This window comes from Parasteatoda tepidariorum, chromosome 5 (assembly GCF_043381705.1).
Source record: "Parasteatoda tepidariorum isolate YZ-2023 chromosome 5, CAS_Ptep_4.0, whole genome shotgun sequence".
NCBI lineage: Eukaryota > Metazoa > Arthropoda > Arachnida > Araneae > Theridiidae > Parasteatoda > Parasteatoda tepidariorum.
The window spans coordinates 46,721,538-46,743,964 of NC_092208.1; the positions used below are offsets into that span (position 1 = coordinate 46,721,538).

General features: G+C 30.2%; 2 protein-coding genes across 2 annotated transcripts in view; both read right to left on the minus strand.

Annotated features, from left to right (window-relative positions):
- The window catches only part of LOC139425704 (uncharacterized), a 28,944-nt gene extending 8,241 nt beyond the window's left edge, over nt 1–20,703 (minus strand). Inside the window, exons 1-9 of the mRNA XM_071181409.1 lie at nt 20,533–20,703; nt 18,677–18,916; nt 16,266–16,628; nt 13,400–13,504; nt 13,189–13,295; nt 7,582–7,764; nt 5,975–6,031; nt 5,786–5,891; nt 563–694 (exon numbers count right to left, since the gene is read on the minus strand). Of these exons, the coding sequence (XP_071037510.1) occupies nt 563–694; nt 5,786–5,891; nt 5,975–6,031; nt 7,582–7,764; nt 13,189–13,295; nt 13,400–13,504; nt 16,266–16,628; nt 18,677–18,916; nt 20,533–20,611 (1,372 nt within the window). The 5' untranslated portion in view covers nt 20,612–20,703. The remainder of the gene's footprint in view (nt 1–562; nt 695–5,785; nt 5,892–5,974; nt 6,032–7,581; nt 7,765–13,188; nt 13,296–13,399; nt 13,505–16,265; nt 16,629–18,676; nt 18,917–20,532) is intronic.
- The window catches only part of LOC139425705 (fibropellin-3-like), a 76,713-nt gene continuing 74,903 nt past the window's right edge, over nt 20,618–22,427 (minus strand). The window contains exon 3 of the mRNA XM_071181410.1: nt 20,618–20,859. Coding sequence (XP_071037511.1) covers nt 20,742–20,859 — 118 coding nt within the window. The 3' untranslated portion in view covers nt 20,618–20,741. The remainder of the gene's footprint in view (nt 20,860–22,427) is intronic.

Genomic DNA, 22,427 nt, shown 5'->3' on the forward strand with positions numbered 1-22,427 from the left:
TTTGTGAGATGCATGGAGCGTCACTTCCAAGCTCTTAATTATTATTTCATGATTATTTAGTTCTTAATTATTTTTACAAATCTGTGTGATAATATAGGAAGCCAGAGAGCACCATAATTTAATATTTAATAAGAATTTAGATTTCTCTGCAGCAATTGTAGAGATATATTTGATTAAATATTGTGGGTCCACTTCTTGGTATCTTGAACAATAATACCATGCAAGTTTGCTACAACTTTAATAAGGAGAATAATTTTATTAAAGTTCTGATTAAATTGAAACATAGCATGTTACAATCAATATTAAAATGGTTTAATTTACCAGATGATTTGGTCCAATATGAAAAGACAATGTTTCGGTAAATTTTCGTGATATTACCGTTCATCGTGTATCTAAATTTCTAACAATGTATGAACTTAATTAGAGTTTTAAATTTTAAAATTTCTCACCTAATATTATTAGAAAAAAATTTATTATAATTCAAAAAATTTTTTTATTAATGTTTTATAATCATGGAAAGTTGTAAAAAGAAAGATATAGATGCTTATGAAATATAGTTTACCAGTGAAATTTTTTTTAGTTAGCAATTCCAGCTTCACATTTTGTAGCATTCCACTTTCACTCTGATTATGAAACTGTAATGGCACCTCCATTAAATTAAAAGAATTATTTGACACCTTTAAAATGTTGATACCTATAAACGAGAAGTAATAATTAAAATAATATTTTTCATGAAAAAGAACTAACTGCTGACCAACTATCGTTACGCAATACTGAAAGAAAACAAAATTTTTTTAAAAATCTTAAGTATTAAAACTTCTATGAAAAAAAACGCGCTTAAAAGCAGCAGAAATTTCACAAATAGGATAAATGTAGCAATAAAGGAAGCGAAGGAAATAAAAATAAAAATATGACCACCGAAGTCGACGTCTTCAGGGGGTACCGACCCCGGTAGCCATAAAACAAAACCTTTTCTATTGAGGGAGAGGCAAATGTCTAAAGTAACATCCTCAGTACCCCGAAGGTTTTGTATAGAAGTCCAGGAGAAAACAGGAAATACAAAGAACCAATTTAGAAAAGAAACTCAAACAAGTTCATCAGAAAATAAAATTATTATTATAAAAATTATTTTCTTTTTTCTCAATCTGCGCAATGTAATAGAGGGCGTTGTTTTCTTTAGTTTTAGTGTTTCATTTTCATTCAGTGTGCTTATGAAATCGATGTTTGACCTGGTTAAAGTGAGTTTTGAGTTTTTAATTTTTATTTTCTGATGAATTTGTTTGAGTTTCTTTTCTAAATTGGTTCTTTGTATTTCCTGTTTTCTCCTGGACATCTATACAAAACCTCCGGGGTACTGAGGGTGTTACTTTAGGCATCTGCCTCCCCCTCAATAGAAAAGGTTTTGTTTTATGGCTACCGGGGCCGGTACCCCCTGAAGACGTCGGCTTCGGTGGTCATATTTTTATTTTTATTTCCTTCGTTTCCTTTATTACTACATTTATCGTTACGCAACTAATTCTGCTTTTTCTTTGATTTTTTAAAAAATAAGCCGTCGTCGAACAGTCTATTAACAGCCAATCCAATTTTGGGTTTACGACTACTAAGTGTTCAACTCCGTAGCCTTGTAATTTTGAACCCAATCTAGAAGACAAGGGGACTCCTGAATCAACTATTGGGAGAAATTTGTCTTCATGGAGGACTTTTTGATGGAACTTACCCGCATTTGCGTTATGTGGGGAAACCACCCAACCGCTAACCTGACTGCAAGGGGATTCTCATTGGGGGGTGGGGAGTTATCTATCTCTTGAGCCACCACTGCACGAGATTATGAAGAATTTTACATTTGTCTTTACAATATGTCATTTAATCATAATGATCATCTTTTAATCGTAATGAGATTATAAAAAAATTAACATTTGATACATAGTTTGAATTAAACTTGTCAGTTAAACTTGTGGGAAAAAATGCAATGCGGGCAGCTTTGTAAGTCACAGGAAAGCAGCTATAAAATTTGAAATTTAATGTGCTGAACTTGCAATTTTTGTCCATGCAAGCTTTTTTTTCTTTTTTTTTTAATTCTAGTTCTTTTAAAAGTTATTGAAATTTCAAATTTTTTGAAAATTTCCTTTTACTTTACGTTACATTCTGTTTGCTACGCAAAAACAATAAAACTTGGAAATTCAAAATTGCGAATGAATGCGTTTATAAAAAGTGTACAAAGAATACAGTGGTATAAAAGCGATAAGATTCAATTAACAATTTTAGAATTATCAACTGTTAATCTTCTGAAGCCACTAAAACGCAACAACAGAGTTGAAATTTGACATGACATTTTTATTAATGAAATATTTTCTGAAATTGCTGTTTTTTTTTCCACAAATTTTTCAAAACTTTTTTGATTAAAATAATGATTATTCAAGATCTCTGTTTTACATTCTTGGGCTTTACTTGATGTCAAAAATAGCATAAAAAAATAAATGAATAAATAGAGTTAAAAAAATATGAAAAAAAAGATTAGATGTTGTAAGAAATAAACCTTAATATTTACATTGTCATCTTCGAAACTACAAGACTCAATAGAGAAAAAGTCGTTTTCACATTGGAATGTTATGCAATATTTAGGCTATCACTTTCAATTATTAAAGAGTAAAAAATTACTTCTTATTTATTTTTTTTTTACGTCACATAATCTGTATCCCTATATTTGGATATGTTTTTTCAAATACCGATAATTATTTTTTAAATCCAAGTAAACGCTGATTATTCGGTTATGATTAACATGTTAATAAAATGCCCTCTAATTAAATCATAACAGTTGCATATTTTCTTAACCGAATTCTCTTTTTTTGAAAAATAGTGATATTTAGGATAAAAATTAGTGATGAATGTAAAGCAACCATGAGGATTGGAGAGCGAAGGGAGCATGGGGAGAAGCCTCATGGCTTATATAAAAATATAATTTCGAAATAAAATTTGATCAGATAAAAATCAAGTACGAATGATGACATTTTCAATGAGACAAGCAAGAAAACGTAACATAATATTGAAGCAAAGCGATAAAACATAACATAGTAATGAAACAAACAATGAAGCATTACATAATAAAGACACAAATAATAGAACATGGCATAATAATGACACAAATAGTAACATAACTAAGAGGCAAGAAATAAAAATTTAATTTGTTATATGTTTATTAAATTGCTTTTTTATGCTTGTTTGTTAACATTTGTTAAATTCTTGACCTTCTCCAAAAAAAAAGAAAAAAAAAAAACTATCTCATGTTTGATTGAGTGTTTGTCACAGTGGTGGTTTCAATTCGTGAGATGTGCTTTTCTGCAATGAGAAAAAATATATGGTAGGATCACCATAGCGTATGGTAATGACACTTCTGGTAAAAGGAAAATTATAGTTTTGATTAGTGAAACTAAAATATACGATACTTAAGCCATTCATTTGGTAAATCTTCAGTAACAGTTTCTGGAAATTCTGGTTTTGAAAAGTATAGTTCCTATTACTACGCGTTTAGTAAAATAAACAGCACGAGAAAAGCAAATTTAACCATATAAATGGTTTTTATGCTATGTATCATGACAAAAGTACCAAATATTACCACATTTTCCAAATCTTACCACAGATTATGAAATCATATTTTATTGCAAATTTTATCAAAACCATTAACAAAGCACCTCGTAAAAATTATCGAATATTTAGGTTTCCCATAAGGACTGAAACGTGGCAAATATTACCATATTCTAGTAAACTAGTGGGCTGCGCCCCACGCTCGCTAATGCTCGCTTACCCGCGAAAATTGCTACGCAATCTTATATGGTTTGCTTCACAAACCAAGCTTGTTCGCTACTAACTTAGGTACAAAATTCTAAGAATTCAAAACAATCATTCAAATCCATAAAAAAAAATTTTTTTTTTAAAAATTACATCTTTTTAGTAAATACTAAGTCATTAAAATAAATGTGAATTCAAATAAATGACATGTAATTCGTTCAACCTATTAGAAATGTGCTATAGTATAATTCGTGATATAAATCAAAAATCGTCAAATAAACTCGTAATTCGTCAAAGGAATTTATGAAATCAAAATAATTTATCGATTACAATTTTTATTTTCTATTCTTAACTCAAACATATTCTACACTAAATAGTCTCAGCTGAGGGAGTGCCTTTTAAGAAGCAGATGTTATTATTATTATTTCAATTGCCTCTTTCTCAAAATAAAATTATATTCATATTTGTCCGCCAGAAGCCTTGTTAATATAAAAATATTTCAAGAAATATCTACATCTTTACGCTTAGTAATTAAAGTACAAAATAATTAAAATTATTCATAATATAAAAAATAGATTTGAACAGTTATTTTGAGAATTAAGAATGCACTAATTAGAGAACAAGTTGAGTAAAAAATATTAAATAGGGACCATCAAGTTCTTTTTTTTCATTTCCATGTTTAAAAGGGCGTTAAAAGATTTTTTCTTTTTCTTTATTGATCATTGTTGATTAAATGTACGTACTATTTAAGTATCTAAATAAATAAAAAGAAAAAGTAAATTACAACGTCTCAGGGAGTAAAATAATGAAGTTTATTGATTTTGAACCATTTGTATAAAAAATGGAGTATGATGAAATGAAACAAATCGATTATCATCTATCATATTTTTTCGTTCAAAATTTTCTTCTCTCGAAATTTTTTTAAAATATTTGTTTTATTCTTTGAAAGTGGCACGATGCTCAGTCATTCATATCTTTCGCGTTTTTTTGATGTACGTAAAAAACTCAAAATTTTTCACAAAAACAATTTATCTGAATGCATAAAATTGAAATCATTTTATTATGTAATATTGAATGAAAAAGAAAAATGTTTAAATTATTAAAACTAGAGTGTTGTGCCCCCTGCTCGCTAACGCTCGCCAACCCCCGAAAATTGCAACGCAATCTTATATGGTTTGCTTCGCAAACCAAGATCGCTTCACTCGCTATTAACTTAGGTACATTGAAAATGTACAAAATTCTAAGAATTCAAAACAATCATCCAAATCCATATATAAACTTTTTTTAAAAAAAAATTACATCTTTTTAGTAAATACTAAGTCATTAAGATAAATTTGAATTCAAATAAATGACATGTAATTCGTTAAACCTATTAGAAATGTGCTATAGTATAATTCGTGATATAAATCAAAAATCGTCAAATAAATTCGCAATATATAAATTCGTGAAAAAAAGCGCTTTCGACAAAATACTAAAATAGAGATCTATCGACAAAGACTACTCACTTCTGCCTAGCTTATGCTCTCTCTGGTTATTTCAGTTTCCGTTTTTAAAAGCGCTATATGTTGAGCCATCTCAGCTAGATTTGGCATGTGACATTTTTAGCTGCAATCATTGGTCGATTCGCCGTGTAAGAGAAATAGTAACGTAAACAAAACAAAGCAAACGTTGCCACCGGTGGAAAAGAAATACAGCCAAAATTTGGGAGCCACGTAAGAGAATTATATATATTAGATTAAACATTACTTTTCTTCGCAGAGCATTAGCAATGGAATAGGATCTAGACAAGCGCTTTGAGCAGGGGATGGTTTCCCAGGTTTTTCATATTACGACAAATTTATTTATTTATTTTAGCAACTATTGGGTCTCGAGTAAATAGCAATTGGCAGGTTTTCCATTATAGTTACTCAAATATTAAATAAATTATAACTGCAATCTAAAAATAGTTTCGTAAATGAAATAAAGAAGTAAAAAAAAAATACTAAAAGTTTGTGCATACCTAAGCATTCATTTTCAAAGTTTTGAATTTTCCATATTTGGTCTTGAGTGGCGTCAGCAAACAACATCGTAATATTTTGAATCGCACTCATAAGTTTCATCCTCTCCTGCAGATTTGAGTGAAATGAAGCTCTAATTCTTTATCTTATTTCACACATATGATACAGTAATTTTAGATCAAAGTACTTACATAGGTATGAAGAACCAAAGAATTAGTGAACAGTAGCGAAAATATTTCCAAAAGCATCTGAAATAAATATAACTTATTACTGTTTGTCGTGCGTAAATCCATGTTATTTGGTTCCAATTTACATTCGATTATTGAAAAGTATTTACTAATAAAAAATTTTTAAGTTTAGGTTCAAAATATTTTCAGAAATAAAAAAATTATCATGTTTTTAGAGTTGAGTTTCAAATTGATTTCTATGTGCTTTATTTCTTTTTGGATCAAAAGTAGTCTATGATTCAATTAAAAATAGAATTATTTAAGATGACACGAAATATGTTGCAGCAAAAAGTTAGTTTTATATTTTAAAGCAAACATATTAGAGTTTCAATGGAAAATGAAACTGAATTTTTAATGTGAAAGAAAACTATTGTGCAGGATATTCAAATAATATCTATTTGTAATTTTACTTGAATTTTCATTCGTTTATCAGAAATTTTTCTCAAATATAAAAACGAACTAATTGGAATTCAAATACTGAATACTCGTATACTAGATGCAAATGTATTTACTGAAAAACTGTGATATTTGTTTTTCATACTTTTCTCATGAATTTGTCTATTTCATATAACATAAAAACAAAGCAATAATAGAAAACAATAAAATAATAGTTACAAGAAGTGACTCTGAAAATAGTGATTACTATTATCAATATTCTCAAAATGTTGATTTTTTTCCGGAGCTTTTCAAGCCTGTTCCGTACACACATGCTTTTTCAGTTTTCTTCTGAAGATACAACTGAGAATCGCACAACATTACAAATCAATAAAATACAATCTACTATTCACTAAACATAATTTTCAAGAAAAGATCTACTTAATAAATGCTTAAATTGGTTGAAATTACTTATTATTAGTGCGTAGGGTGAGGCTGAAATTTTGAAATAGAAATTTCGACCACTTTTTGATAGACTGAAGTGCTCAAATTTTTAACTGAAACTCTGGGATTGATGACAATAAAAATTTTAATTGCTTCCTAAACTGCTATACTGTAAAACATTCCAGATCAAATTATGGTGAAAAGTTTCGGTACTTTTTACGGCAAAATCTATTTTTACTGGAGCCTGTTACGAAACAAAAAAGATCAGATATAACGTAATACAGTAATAATTACCTTCAAATCACTGAATTACTATAATTAAATTAATATTACTGTAAAATAGATTTTTTGCTGAAATGGATGATACATCCAAATAACTGTCACTTCACCGTTATTTTACCCAGAAATTTTTACAGTGTAGCAGAATATATCATTAATTTGTCACGAAATAAACTTATGTAAGTTTAAAATTTTTATCATGTTTCAAGTATTAAATTATCCAAGATTGAACAGGATCACTGTATCAAAATCCGCCGAATCTTTTTGCCTAGTTAGTTATAGAAATTCATTTTTGCAACAGAATGATTAGAAATTTTGCCGAGCAAATTGCTTTAGTCTAACAAGTTACTGAAATTTATAGTTTCCATTTTAATACAGCTCTACTCGATTCATTTAAAATAAATAGAGCTTTCGATTTGAAGACTGTGTAATTAAAAAACTTCTAGTATTTATAGTAATTTATAGATACTTACGTGCCAGTTAGTTTCAAAATTGTCAGTGAAAAACATGTTGAAATCAGCACTACATAGAATATTGACTATGGGTTCACCTTCTGAACTGCGCATGTCTCTTGATTTCGTGTTTAAAAAATGAAGAAGACTCATTAAAACGGTGTGTATTGATTTTGACTGGAAGCCCATTCTTCTACGATCAAACTATCAAAAAGTGAATAAATCAGTATGCATTAAGAAAACCTTCATACTAATAATCAGCATGCATAAAAATCAACTCATTCATATAAATAATCAGAACACACAATAATTGTTGCTGTTGTTCTATGCCATTAAGGTAAAGAGGGTGTGATTCTTCTTGTTTACTAGTGGCACTGTCTATGGACAAGAATTCGACTTCTGCCACACGCATACGTCTCAAACCGTTCTTAGGGCTACATCCATTTATACATCATACATTCATACATCCATTCATACATCCATTCATTCAACCACAGATCGTAGTACAGACCTGAACCAGAGAACGATTAATCTCCAATTCAGTACCCTGAGAGGTATGATTTGTTATGGGAACATGGAAGACTTTGTGACCTGACCCGATAAGTTTAACATGCACAAGTCACCATTTACTATATGGGGAGTCTTCAGCAGGCGGGGATCGAATTAACCTCTTGGACATTGGCTCAACACCCTACCAACCAGGCTATCCCATCTCCACATTATAATTCAAACTTTTACATCAACAATCATTTTTAATAATTCTAACTTAGATCTAACTTTCATTATTAATAATTCTTAATCATTTCTTATATCAATAATCATTTTGGAATGCAATATAAACTGTAATAGACGATATTTATATAATATAAACTGATGTTTTTATCAAAAAAAAAACAATTAATACACAATTTTCCTAACGGCAAAGGACATTTTCATCAAAAACGTTGCTAACTGAAAAGAGCAACTAATTTCACCATATTTATTTTTCAAAAAAATGGTATCAAGAAAATTTAAAAGGGTTGCACTTCATGCATGATTTAATCTATTGTAAATGTAGTAGTAAATGTTAAAGGCACTAAGCGCATTCACTATTGCAATTAAAGTAACAGAATTTTTATTTTCCCCTCAAAACCACTAAATACTATTAAAAACAGTAATGTTTGTGTTCGTACTTATTATATAAAGCAAGGATTATTCGTGAAGTATTTTTAGATTTTTAAAAACTCCTCGTTGCAACATTTACGTATTTTTTTTAAATGTTGAATTAAACAATTACTGATGATCAAAAGCTTATTTTTTTTATTTGATAATTGTATTTTTTTTAAAGTTTATCTTCTCATATATTTTTCGAAATAATACTAAATTAACAATTACCTGTCATACAATACAGCACCAGGTCATTGATGCGATTTTTTTTAAAAATTTAATTCCACTTTATGCTATAAAACTATTTATAAAAAGAAAACATGTTTAAATATTTCATAATAAAACTCGGATTGGAAGTCACAAGGCGCAGATTTGAGTCATGATCGCTTTGAAGTTAAAAGAACTTAGCTGTTATTGTGAGAAACTGCGATTCGATCCTAAGGACTCTTGAAGTAACCTTTTTTTAAGCCGATTTTTCACCGAAAGCTTGTTAAAGCTATTATTTAAACATCGGTTAAAAAAGATAACCCAGTACTTTGTTCAACAATTAGCTACAGCATGCGTTTAGTGCTTCTAAAAGTACATTTACATTGTTATAATATCTATAAAATCACTTACGGTTCTGCATGAAAACAGTGTCATTTTTACCTGCAGTATTTGCATGAAAATCTGGCTATATCTATATTAGGGTTATATTCCGGTTCGTATCTGGTTATATATTATTTGGTTATATGTTATCCGATTATATCTCATATTAGACAGGGAAATAGTGTATTGGTGAGGCAGCTAAATTAGCCTCTTTTATTTGTTGAAACGTCGAACTTACTTTTAACTGTATATTTTTGAAAAATGAAAACCGATATTTGAGTATTCATCTTCAAAATCATTTGGAAAAAGCATAATCTTAAGGTTTTCTAAAAAATATAACCATAATGTAAGCACAGTGAAAAAACTCGGCTGAAAATTTTAATTTAAGTTGATTCTTGGAAATTTATTTAAATCTCTGTAATTGCAGATATTTTGAGAGTTTTATGCTTTTTTTTCCACTTTTTTAATTAATCAAATATTTTGTGCCTACAGATATTTATTTATTCAGTAATTCAAGTACAAGTCGAGTAGAAGCATGTGTTTTAAAAGTATCTTTTTCAGGATTAAAAAATTAAACAAAATCAACAGTTCAATGATTTTTTTACATTTAAATAAAGTTTCGAATGCTTAGAAACTTGATTGTGCAATTAAAATCAAGAAAAATGTGTTTCATACTGCACTACAGAACCTATTATCCGGAAATCAGAAAACCGGAAAACCAAAAAACCGGAACGAAATTTGATAAATTTGCACTCCATTTTTCTGAAAAAATGTTTTTTTCCTCATAAGATGTTAGGATTTTTCTTTCTTTTTTGAAAGATGTTTACATTATCATCATTTTGGAAATAATCAGTAGTGTATTAGTTTATCGTTTTTTCTTCTTTTTAAGATTATTTCCAAATATTTTTTTTTTTTAGTTGGGTTCAACAGGTAATTCAGAAAACCGGAAAAATCAGTTATCCGGAATGGCGATGGTCCCGATCGATCCGGATAATCGGTTCCCTACTAGTTACAAATTTAATAGAACGCGGTAGCCCAGTAGTTAGGGAATTGGACTCCGCTCCTGAGAGACCGAGCTTCGATCCTCTACTCCACTAAGACCCGTCAAGTACATGCGATATACGTGCTCGTAAAATCTGAAACATGAAAAGCCCTGTAGTCGGTCACTGAGTCGTACCGTAACCTGTCGTACCATGGGAGAAAGGATCTGAGGAAAATTTTCCTCTCCTTCAGATCTATGTTTAAACTTAGGAAGTGGCCTCAAGAATGAGTGGCTGTGCCCTATATCCGTGGATTATTGGAGCTAAGAAGTATTTTATTCCCACGGTTGTAATAAATAGAAATTTATTGTATTTTTTTTAAAAAAAAACTTTTAATGATGGGTTACTTTTTCAGCGGAAATAGCTCGCTGATTTCCTCAATAGATGACTGCACTGGTTATCTCTGCTTATTAGCGAATTCTTCTTAAGTTTTGATGGTGTAAAACATGATTTGCCTCCAGGTGGCACCACTATTATAAGTTTTAAATTTCACAATAGTAATATTTTTCTTAAATTTTAATTATCTTTTTAAACTGATATGTTTGGATTGAATTATGTGTATTTAAGTTTATTTATATCTAATTAGTATTGTTTTATCACTTTTATAAAGTATTACTTAATTTGTGACTGTTTTTATCATGGAACTTTTTTTTTATTGTGACGTTCACTGATGTTGCGCTGCTGCTCGTATGAGAAAAGGTCGGTTTAAGATTCTTTCGCCTTGCTGTCACAAGGATAAAAGGTGGTGAAGAATGGCTGAGATGATGATGAGCTAAAGGTGGAGCCGCTGAGTGAATGAGCGGACGTTTTGAGTGAAGTTAGGCCGAAGCCGCTAAGTTGATGAATGACAGTGTTGAGCTGAGTTAGGACGGAGCCGCTAAGTCCAAATCTGTTTTCCTATCTGAGGCGTTCCGATGCTTGAAGTCTGTTGATCCACGGGTGCTTACTGCCATGTTAGAAGGAAGCCTGAAAAGAGTTTGAGTGCGCTGTCTATCAGAAACTGGAATGTTGACCTGATCCACGAGACTGGCGGCAATACCGGTGAACGTTCCAGGAATTTGGTCCGTAATTTGATTTGAATTTGTAAACTCTAAGTTCGATTTAGTACAGTTTCAAAAGAATACTTTACCTTGACTTTTTATTGCTTCTACTAGAATTTAAGATAAATGCGCCTTTTATTTTTAATCGAATTTACAGCATTTAGAGAATATTGTGATTTTTATTTTTAATTACTTTCAGTAGATTTTAAGATAAGTGTGCCTTTTATTCTTAATTGTTTTTACTGGATTTGGAATATTAGAATATTGAGGCTTATATGTTTAATTACATTTCATTGAAAATATAATTTTGTGTTGCTAAATTTTAAACCTGAAGTAACTAATGATTTGGAAATATGCGATATCTACTTGATAGTATTTGGAAATTATTTGAGTTCGTTTTTGTTTGAAAATTAGAGTTTTAATGAAATTGGTTGTAAATATTAAATGTTTCAAATAATTTCTTCGTTGATTTTTTTTTAATCTGAGTAACACGGTTACCAAAGTTAATATATTGATCACAGCACAACCCAAATTTTTGTGGTAACAGTGCACGGTGCTCTCTTGTCAAATGAAAAGTATACCTTCCTGAGCTAACTCGCCACAGGCTAATACATGTTTAAATATTNCTTCCTGAGCTAACTCGCCACAGGCTAATGACTGGAGCTTCAGTGCACAGCAGAGACAAGACACCGTGCACGGTGCACAAGAGAGCACCGTGCTTCAGTGCACGGTGCTCTCTTGTCAAATGAAAAGTATACCTTCCTGAGTTAACTCGCCACAGGCTAATGACTGGAGAACTTGGCTTGTCGAAATATCATTAAAAACAACAACACAAATTTAATAGTTTGTCTCTAGTTGTGATGCCATAATTGGCATACACATATTTATTTTCTATCTTTTAAAATATTTCTTATTACTTAAGCTGATTTCTATTAATAGAAGAATTATATTTAAAAATAAATCACAAACTTAATCTTTTTAAAACAAACATAAAATATTTATTTCTTCTCTTCCAGATCAATGTAACGGATACTTTTTTTATTTCATTACTAATGCAGACTTATATATTCACTGTCGCCTTTAATCGAAAACAAAAATCTATTTATAACTTTTTATTCTAATTTTCCAACGGCTAAATGTTTCGGTTGCATGGTTGTAATAATTCACATAAATTTGTTGGCGACTCGTGATCGCCAAGGTATTATTTTAACTCTATATTGATATGCTGGTTGGCCTTGTTTTGGCTATGCTATATTTTAATAAATCGCCAATTTTGGATCGCCTACCAATGCTTCTGTGTCCGCTGGGAACAATTTACAGGTACTTTTTAATTTGGCTTTTGATTAGGCAGGTCGTGGGGATTGTCTCCCATGGCCTGACCTATTTTAATATTACTATGCAAAACTGATTCAACTGAAATTTATGGATAATATTTAGTTTTGTATCTCGAGCTCTACAAATACTATACATAAAATAAAAGCCTTTTTATTAAATATGATCCAGTTCAAGTATTCTTTTCATCACCCTTCTGTTTTCATCGCAATCTTCAATTTGTCAATATCTTCAACTAGTCCACTATACCAAATACAAACTTCAACCCCACCTGAATATCCATCACCAATATAAAATGGCACCCCTGAATCTTCTTCTTTCTTCATAAAATTGGTACCCAGATTACAAAATCTTACACCATACTAGTCATTTTTATCAAGCAGACTATTGGAAAAAAATGCACTTAATGATTTGAATTGTATTTTTAATAAATCACAAAATATAACAGTAAATAAAATAAGTCAAATATTATACTTGAGTACCTCTTTTTTTATTTCTAACAGTTCATTTGAAAGGCACTGTGAGAAGTCTGGTTTATCCCATATAACTTTTCTTGTAGAACATACTATGCATTTTCTAGAGACTTGTCCTAAGAAAAAAAAGCAAAGGTGTTGTGTGTCATTTCTTCTTTAAAACGTTAAAGTTTTAAATTTTTAGCTTTCAAAATGATTTTTAAAAAAATATGACTTTAACCTTCATAGCCATTTGGACACATGTGAATATCAATCATACCGGCAGCAGTTGTCTTCCAACGAATACCGTGACTCTTATTTTGCTTGCAAGTTTTTGAGGAAAAATCTAGAAAAAAAATGCATTTTTAAAATCATTGCATTGATTTTCAAAGATTCAAAAATAAATGTTTGTTCCTCTATATGGTAGCTCTTCTCGTACCACAGGTCCTGGGTTTGAACCTCGGGCCGAACAAGGTTGACTCAGCCTTTCATCTCTTAAGTGGGTCGATAAAATGAGTACCAATCATACTTGGGGACTAAACACTGGGGGTTTCGCGTTCGATTGATCACCCAACAGCAATATCTGCTCCAGCACTCTGAGGCCAAGGTCAAGAAAACTGAGATGGGCAAAGTTGGTCTTGACCCTCTAAGGGCCGTCGCGCCTTTTAGTTTAACTATACTACCTTATTTATTATATGTTTGTAAATTTTTAAAGGTTATGTTGCTTATAAGGAAGGTAGGTAATTTAGTTACGTCACACTAGACCTGCACAATGGGCTATTGGCAAAGGTCTAGGAAACATCCCAGAGGATGATCTGAGGACATGCCACCGCAATTTTGATCTTCTGCAGAGGGGATGACTCCTCTGCTTTGGTAGCCTGAAGACCTGTGGATGAAGTGGAGCACTTTATGGTAGAACAGTTTAACGAGGACCAATATCGCGCACCTTCGATCTGTGCGCAAGCTGATCAAAATTGTTACGCACTCGCTTACTGATCGCAGTCACTGATACTTGACATCGGTGTTCTATTGGAAGCCGTGTCTTTACGATCAGTCCATTGCGGCACTATAAAGATTTAATAATAGATCTAAGCCGTACCTCACAGGATGCCCTCATAATTATCATTTAATTTCTAACAAAACAAAATTCCTAGTTGAGCTTGATTTCTTGAATTAAAATTTTATTTACACCAAAAAAATCAATATTATGTACAAATCTCATGATAGCAATTGGGTTGGTACTATTTAACCTTACTTTATGATCTCTTTAGCTTTTCATTTAAACTATCTCAAGCAACACGCACAGCATCCATGGGAAATTCAAGTCATACTCACTCTAAAACACTCCGAAATGGGTTAAAAAGACCCCAGACAAATCTCGTGGAAATTATTTATCAACCAAATATATATTAACTGAAAATTTAATATGTTTTTGTTCAAAACATTCTGCCACAAAGAAGTCATAATGGAGCCTCAAACATGAAAGATGCTTGAAGCGCTCAGCATCTGCTTAGGTAAATGCTAAGAAGTATCGCTAGCTACTCATTTACCATTGAATTTTGGGCACATTGTAAAAGGATTTACATCTAAACAAAAAATATCAGAAAAAGTTATTTTAACCTATATTTAAGAAAAAATGAAAATGAATTCGAAATACATTTCAAATGCCAGTTAGGTGAAATTTAATGGATAACTTATTGTGTAGCTAGTTCACGATATTATCTAAGTTGATTTATTGAGTTGAGTATTTTTGAAGATTCTTTCTTACCCGTTAAAAAGAGAAGAATTATTTAAATCATGCTTTAAAAAACTTCAAAAGGAGAGAAGTTAACTTAAGACCAAGTTAACTTAAGACCTTTCCCCAGTTAAGAAAAAAAAGAATAGGAAGAAAATGAAGATTGACAGTTATTTTTGAGACGAAAATCATCAGATATAAATTGATTCCAAAGAGGAAACTGTACAGAAGTAAGAAAGAAAACAAAAATACCCGGCAAAATACCAATAAAAGTTGAGAGTCTGAGCTATAATCTTTCGATATAACCAGTAGACTGTTAGAAATAAAGTGAAGACGATTTTCAAATCATGCCAAGTCTACAAAAAATAAAGATTAAGTTACAGATAAAAATGCCTTTCAAAATTTTTCTTATATGTCGCTGAATTAACTTAGTTTTTTCTTCACTTAAAAACTTTTTAAAGTATCAAAACTCGTTAAAAAATACCCATCAAGTCTGTACTTAGTTTGTCTAGAAGAAAGGTTTTTAATGGTTATTTTATCACATCCTATTGTGCTAGAAAATATTTTAGTGTCAAATAAAATTGTTTTTTATTACCTTATTTTAATAACAATTAAAAAAGAATAGCATAAGATAAGTAGTTAATTTTATGATATTTTTATAGTATTTTCAATCATTATAAAATTATACGCCTTTAAAAAACAAATGGAAAAATTTCGGATCAAATAAAAATCGATCACATCAAGGTGAAAAGTACCGACACTCACTGTTTAGGTACTTTTTACCACAAAACCCATTTTTTACTGGAAGATGCAAAGATACAAAAACTCTGATACGCCATATATTTCACAGTAATAATTACCACAAAATCACTTAATTAACGGTGTAATATATTTACGGTAAAAATGGATTTTACGAATGATGCACCTAATGTTCCGATACTTTATTCCATAATTTAATATGGATTTTTTACAGTCGAGTCGTGCTTTCTATTCTACACATGGTAAAATTAAAATGCTTCCTTACTAAAACCATAAGGATATTAGGAGAACTCACATTGTATTAATAATTAAAAAAAGAGTGATAACTAAGATATTTATAGATTAACAACTTCTAAGAACTTGATATATGAACTTCTTATAAATGTTTGCAAATTAATATTCTCTGGTTAGAATACTAAGATTATAATTTAAATTATGAATTAGAAGTTTTATCACATATTGTACATAATTATGGTCAATATATGGCAAAACTCAAATCGAATACTTCTACGAAAATGCCAAATGATCTGACTCTAAGCTCTTTGGCGGTCAGTTCTAATAAGATATCCAGATATGTTATGCCTATTTTTCTTATTAAGAATTAATAATTTACCTTTACTTTCGACTACTGTTACGGTACTTGAACTACGTACAGATCCTGTTGGTGAACGTACGATGCATGAATAGTTCGCAGAGGCTGATACATTTCGGAGAATTATTCGTGTCCCCACAGGAAATAGATCTTCAGCTTTCTCAGAATCGTATCTTGAAGAAATTTCTGAATCGTTCTTTCTCCAAGTGTACAGAAAATCTCCCTCAATATCATCTTTGGAAACGCAAGTAATATTGGCAGAGTTTCCTTTACGTACAGTTAGTGCCAGTGGTGTCACCAAGGGTTTTGTGAGTGGCTTTATAGTTATGTACACCGACAGGCTTTCATCTTTCTTTTCGGTCTTAGAAGTGCAAGTAATAGTCCCTAAATAAAGGTAATAATATGCTGTAATCCAAAATGGGAGAAATAAAAACACACTGTAAAAAATTCTGGATCAAATTACGGAGAAAAGTACCGGCAGTCAGGATGCCGGTCTATTTTTACTAGAGCGTGTTATGGGATAAAAAAATATGATAATCCGTAATTTTTTACAGTGATTACCGTAAAATCACTGAATTGCTCCAATTAAATAAATAATTGCAGTAAAAATGACGGCATAATATTTTACAGTAAAATTGATTTTGCAGATGCTGCATCCAAAATAACGCTACTTCATAGCGTAATTTGATCCGGAATTTCACACAGTGTAGGTGAATGTAACCTATCATAAACCTGACTGTATTATAGGGCAACCTCTATCAACGAATATCCGTGAGTTTTCACTGCTGTTAAGAAACGGAATTTAATCGGAACGGAATTTAATAAAAAAAAACGGAAATCCTGTTACTTCATGGCGTAATTTGATCCTGATTTTTTCACAGTGTAGGTGAATGTAACCCATCATAAGCCCGACTCCATTATTGGGGAACCTCCATCAACGGATATCCGTGAGTTGTCAATGCTGTTAAAAAACGGAATTTAATCGGAACGGAATTTAATAAAAAAAGCGAAAATCCCGTTACTTCATAGCGTAATTTGATCCTGATTTTTTCACAGTGTAGGAGAATGTAACCCATCATAAGCCCGACTGCATTATTGGGCAACTTCCATCAACGGATATCCGTGAGTTGTCAATGCTGTTAAAAAACGGAACTTAATAAAAAAACGGAAATCCCGTTAATTCATAGCGTAATTTGATCCGGAATTTTCACAGTGTAGGTGAATGTAACCTATCACAAACCCGACTGCATTATTGGGCAACCTCCATCAACGGATATCCGTGAGTTGTCAATGCTGTTAAAAAACGGAACTTAATAAAAAAACGGAAATCCCGTTACTTTATAGCGTAATTTGATCCGGAATTTTCACAGTGTAGGTGAATGTAACCTATCACAAACCCGACTGCATTATAGGGCATACTCCATCAACGGATATCCGTGAGTTGTCAATGCTGTTAAAAAATGGAATTCACATGTTACAAATGACATATAAAACATGATAACATATAAAACTGTGTTTAATCACCCTTATTTAGCTATACTAATCATGATCTTTTTATAACAAAATTTACGAACGTATTAGATACTGTTTATTAGTCGATACCTCATTTTTAAGTTGCATAACTTAAATGACACTATGTCTGATTTAATAAGAACCAACACATAAGAAGTAATTAAATCGAAACTAGATGAAACGTAGTCCCAATCCAATTTCTAATTTAATTCTCCAGATTTATCTAATTTATTCCCGTAAGTTTTGATGTAGTGCACGCATTAAAAATCTCAAAGCATTGGAAATCGCATGAAACATTGGTGTAATCATTCTCTCGTTTTCGAGTTACGCAGACTATTTTTTTAAACAATTTCCTGACTTTTAAGGTGATATTTTATTTAAAACTAGACTATTCATAAAAAACTATTCATCGAAACTTTCTGTCTAAATAAATACGACTGGTTTCCTTCACAGAACCAATAGCTTTCTCATTTTGCATCATTTTGTATTTTTCCAAACAATTTATAAATGAAACGTCTATGTCTAAGTATACTTAGTATGATAGGTAATAAATACATAAACAAAAATCATAAAATTACAAATGAAGTGCCGAATTGAATTGGTAAATATTAATAGAACAACGATATCAATCATCTTCTAATACAATTGAAATCGAAATGTCCATACAAATAATTTTTAAGAAATATCGTGAATAAACTAAAATTTGAACATCTTATGAGCAGAAGCAACGAATAAGGATATTTTTTTTTGTTGTTTAAGAAATTACATGTTTTTTATGCTTTTAAATTTTGTGATTTTAACCCTTTTGTAATTAAAAAGATAAATTATTACAAAAGTTGAATCAAGCTAATCCTAAAGCAAAAAAAAATAATAATAAATAAATAAAATTTAAAAAAAAATTTAAAAAATTTAGAAATCACCTGTATCTAAAGAATGAGTTCTATCAAATCCGAGGAGGTATGTCTCTCGCCCATAAGAGTCTCGAGGTATTGTAAGATTCCACACTCGACCAGATGTAAGTTTAAAATTAATGGGGTATCCATCTTTCAGCCAAACCACATTGACACTTGAATCATTGACAACTATGCAAGCAATTAGTAATGGAACACCTTCTGCAATGGGCATAGGATCCGATATCTCAAGTCGCCAAAGGCTGGCATCTGTTACACGCAACATGAATGAATACAAATTTTATAAAAAAGAATTATTATGGAATCTTCCTAAGGAGGCACTATTATAGAAAAAAAATATAATATCATCTAATAACACTGTAGAGTTTGCAAAAAATAAACGAAACACCCCGAAAACCTTTTGATTTAATGATCAGACTTAAAACATATTGGGACTTAAGTTCTAATGGTACGAGTGACTGACCTCAAATATGCTAATTAGTGCAGATGATAGTTCATGTTACGAAACCAGACATAATAAAATACTTTCTCTGAATAAATGTCCTTTGTTTCAACGAATTCGGATTCCTGACCTCCAAAATAAGGGTGATAGCCGCGATCTGGGAAATATGGTCCGAATAGTTTGATCAGGAGAGCAGTCGAAAATTTGAACTTATTGTTAGTTTTACTTTTTACGTTTATCCCCAAAACTCGAGTAATTTTAGTACCAATTTAAAAATGAGTTTGAGCAAAATTATGAAAATCATTTATCCGAAGATAATTTTAAGCAAAAAGTAATTTTTAATAGAAATGTATTATGTTGTTTAATAATGGGCGAACAAATTTTGATTTGCAAGCTATAAAAATTTTTGCAACATTTTAAAGAATATAATTTTATGAAACAAAATACAAAACTAGATCGAAATTGGCCGAATTGTTCGTGAGAAATATAATTTAAAAAAGATGACTTTTCAAAACCTCAAAATCTAAGGATTTAAGGCAATGATGGCAATGATGGATTTCATTCACATTTTGTATTTTGTCTCATGAAATTATATTCTTTAAGATGATGTAAAAAATTTGTATACAATTCAATATTTTTCGACTGTATAAAATAAAATAATAAAGGAATACATTATTATTGAAAATTATTTTATTATGAAATTATCTTTGGATAAACGAATTTTATATTTGTTTTCAAACAATTTTTGATTTAGTCAAAAAGTTCCTCAGACATACTGAAATATGGAAAAAGTTACATAGGCATTTAGAAGTCTAAACTTTCGAACACTCTCTTGTAAAAACTAATGGTACCATATTTCCAAGACTGCGGCAACCCCTATATTTTAATAGTCAGAGATCCTAATCCATCGATAAAAACGAATGCTTCAGGAAAAGTACGTTTTTGTACTTCTATTTGTAACTTAAAATATCATCTGTACTTACTAATCAGTATATTTAATTGCACCACCTCAAAGCATTAAGATTAAGTCCAAGAGTCACGTTTATTTTTTTGCATACTGTCCTTTTGATGAAACTAAGTGGTTCTTAATAAACCAAAAGTGTTTGATTAATTTATCAAAACCAAAATAGTTCAAATCGCGACATTCTTACAGGCGATAGCCACCAAGTTTAAAATTAATTCCTGTTATAGAGAAAATTTAGAAAAAATTTTGACAGTTGAAATATGTAAATTAAAAAATCTTTCACAATACAGAACTTACTTAAACAGAAGATAACTAAAAGAAACATTGATAAAGTTAAAGATGATTAAGACGTTTTTATTTCACTATACAATAATGTAATTTTTCATATTAATTGTCCCATAAATGAGTGAGAATGAAATAACAGAAATAAATAAATATATTTCAGAAGCATATACTTACCAAATTCATTGCAATTAAAGTTTGGATGTGTGATACTGTAACTTGAAAGTGTGTGATATAACGTTTCATAACAATTCATTTCCGCTAAAACGGAGCCTGTGAAACGAAAGAAATATATATAAATTTCCCATTCAAGAAAAACTTAAATGTTCTTAAAAATATTAATAAAACAATATTTGAAACAAAAAAAAATCATTTTTAGTGTTATTTCATTGCGTTTGTTGAGCCAGACCATTTGCTTTCTCATTAGTTGTAGCTTCCTCACATTTTGCACCAGTATATCCAGGCAAGCATTCACAAGTACGAATAGAAGATCCAATGTAGTATCTGGAAAAATAAAACATGTTAAAGTTCGAAGTATATCAAAATATACTTATATAAATATATTTTGTTGTTTTCTCTAATATGTAAATATATAATATTCTCTAGTAATATGTAGAAAATAATATTCTCTAGTGTTATTTATTCATTCTGATTTTGATGAATAATTCCGGATTTCAAAATTTCAGTTCTCATTTCCGCACACTTAGTTAAAAATGCAAAACAGAAACGTTAATTCAACCAAATAAATATTTTTTTATGTCACGTTCTAAGATATCATTATAAAATTACCAAATATTACCACATTTACTAAATTTCATAACATGTTCTGAAACCTTATTTTATTGCTAATCTCACCAAAACCATTATCAACGCAGTGAATTTTCTATATTGTGATAGTTTTGATTATATCAACGAGGCGGAGCTGGCAATGATTGTAAAACTCTTTTATCAGAATGCTTTTAAATGATTCTGTTATTCTTTTATATTTTAACAGTTACAACGCCACCGAAATTTCAAAGAATTTTTTTTCGAAGGAAATCTTACCCGCATGATCAACATAACATGCATTTGAAGGTTCATCCAGATTCTTTCTAGAATTGTAGCTACGAGAACACGCAGTCTTATAATGGTTGATTGTAATCAAATCTTATGCAATATCAATGATGTCATGGTTTTAATTATACTTTATGCAATTTTTATAAAAATATCATTTGATAACTGGAAATATCATTTCAAACATATGTTATGAGTATTACTATTCTTCTTCTTTAAATATCTGGATGAAGTATATTTGATTCGCACATTAAGAAAAAAAGTTTGATTGTAACTACCAGAATATGGTAAAATTTATCGTATTCTGACTTCTTTAATGTGTTTCTGCTTATTTTTAGCCAAGAAACATTGTAAATTCTACTGGAGTCATACAAAAATGATTTTGTTAAATGAATAATAAATATGGTTTTATAATATGTATTTTAAAATGTGGTAATTTTATAATGATACCTTAGAGTGTGATGCATAAAACATGCATTCAGTTAAATTTACTTTTCTGTCTTGAATTTTTCACTAAATGCGTAGTAATAAGAACTATAATTTTGAAAATCATTATGTCCCTTAAACCATTACCATATGAAAGGTTTAAATACCGTATATTTTGGGTTTTATTACTAGAATCACGGCGGTTTTTTTACTTGAAATGTCATCACCTTGCAGTACGATTATTTTAAAAGACTTTTTTCCCCGTGCGTAATTCAAGTTTGAGAACAAAAAAAGTTGTATTTCATCACGTGAACTCATCTTATGCAAGAGATAATAGAAATTATAAACAGTTTAAAATCTTGATGAAGGAGAAAAAATAAAAAAAAATACTTAAACTGTTTATATAATTTTTTTAACTATTGATTTGTCTGAAATGCTTTATATTTCCAAAGAGGGAAAAAAACTAAGAAAAAGTATTAAAAAATTACGTAAAAAAGAGGAAAAAAAGAGTATACCCCAAGCTTCTATAACGGACGTTTTACAAAGGTTATACAAAAAATGTCCCAAGTTTCGAAATCAATTTAAACAAACTT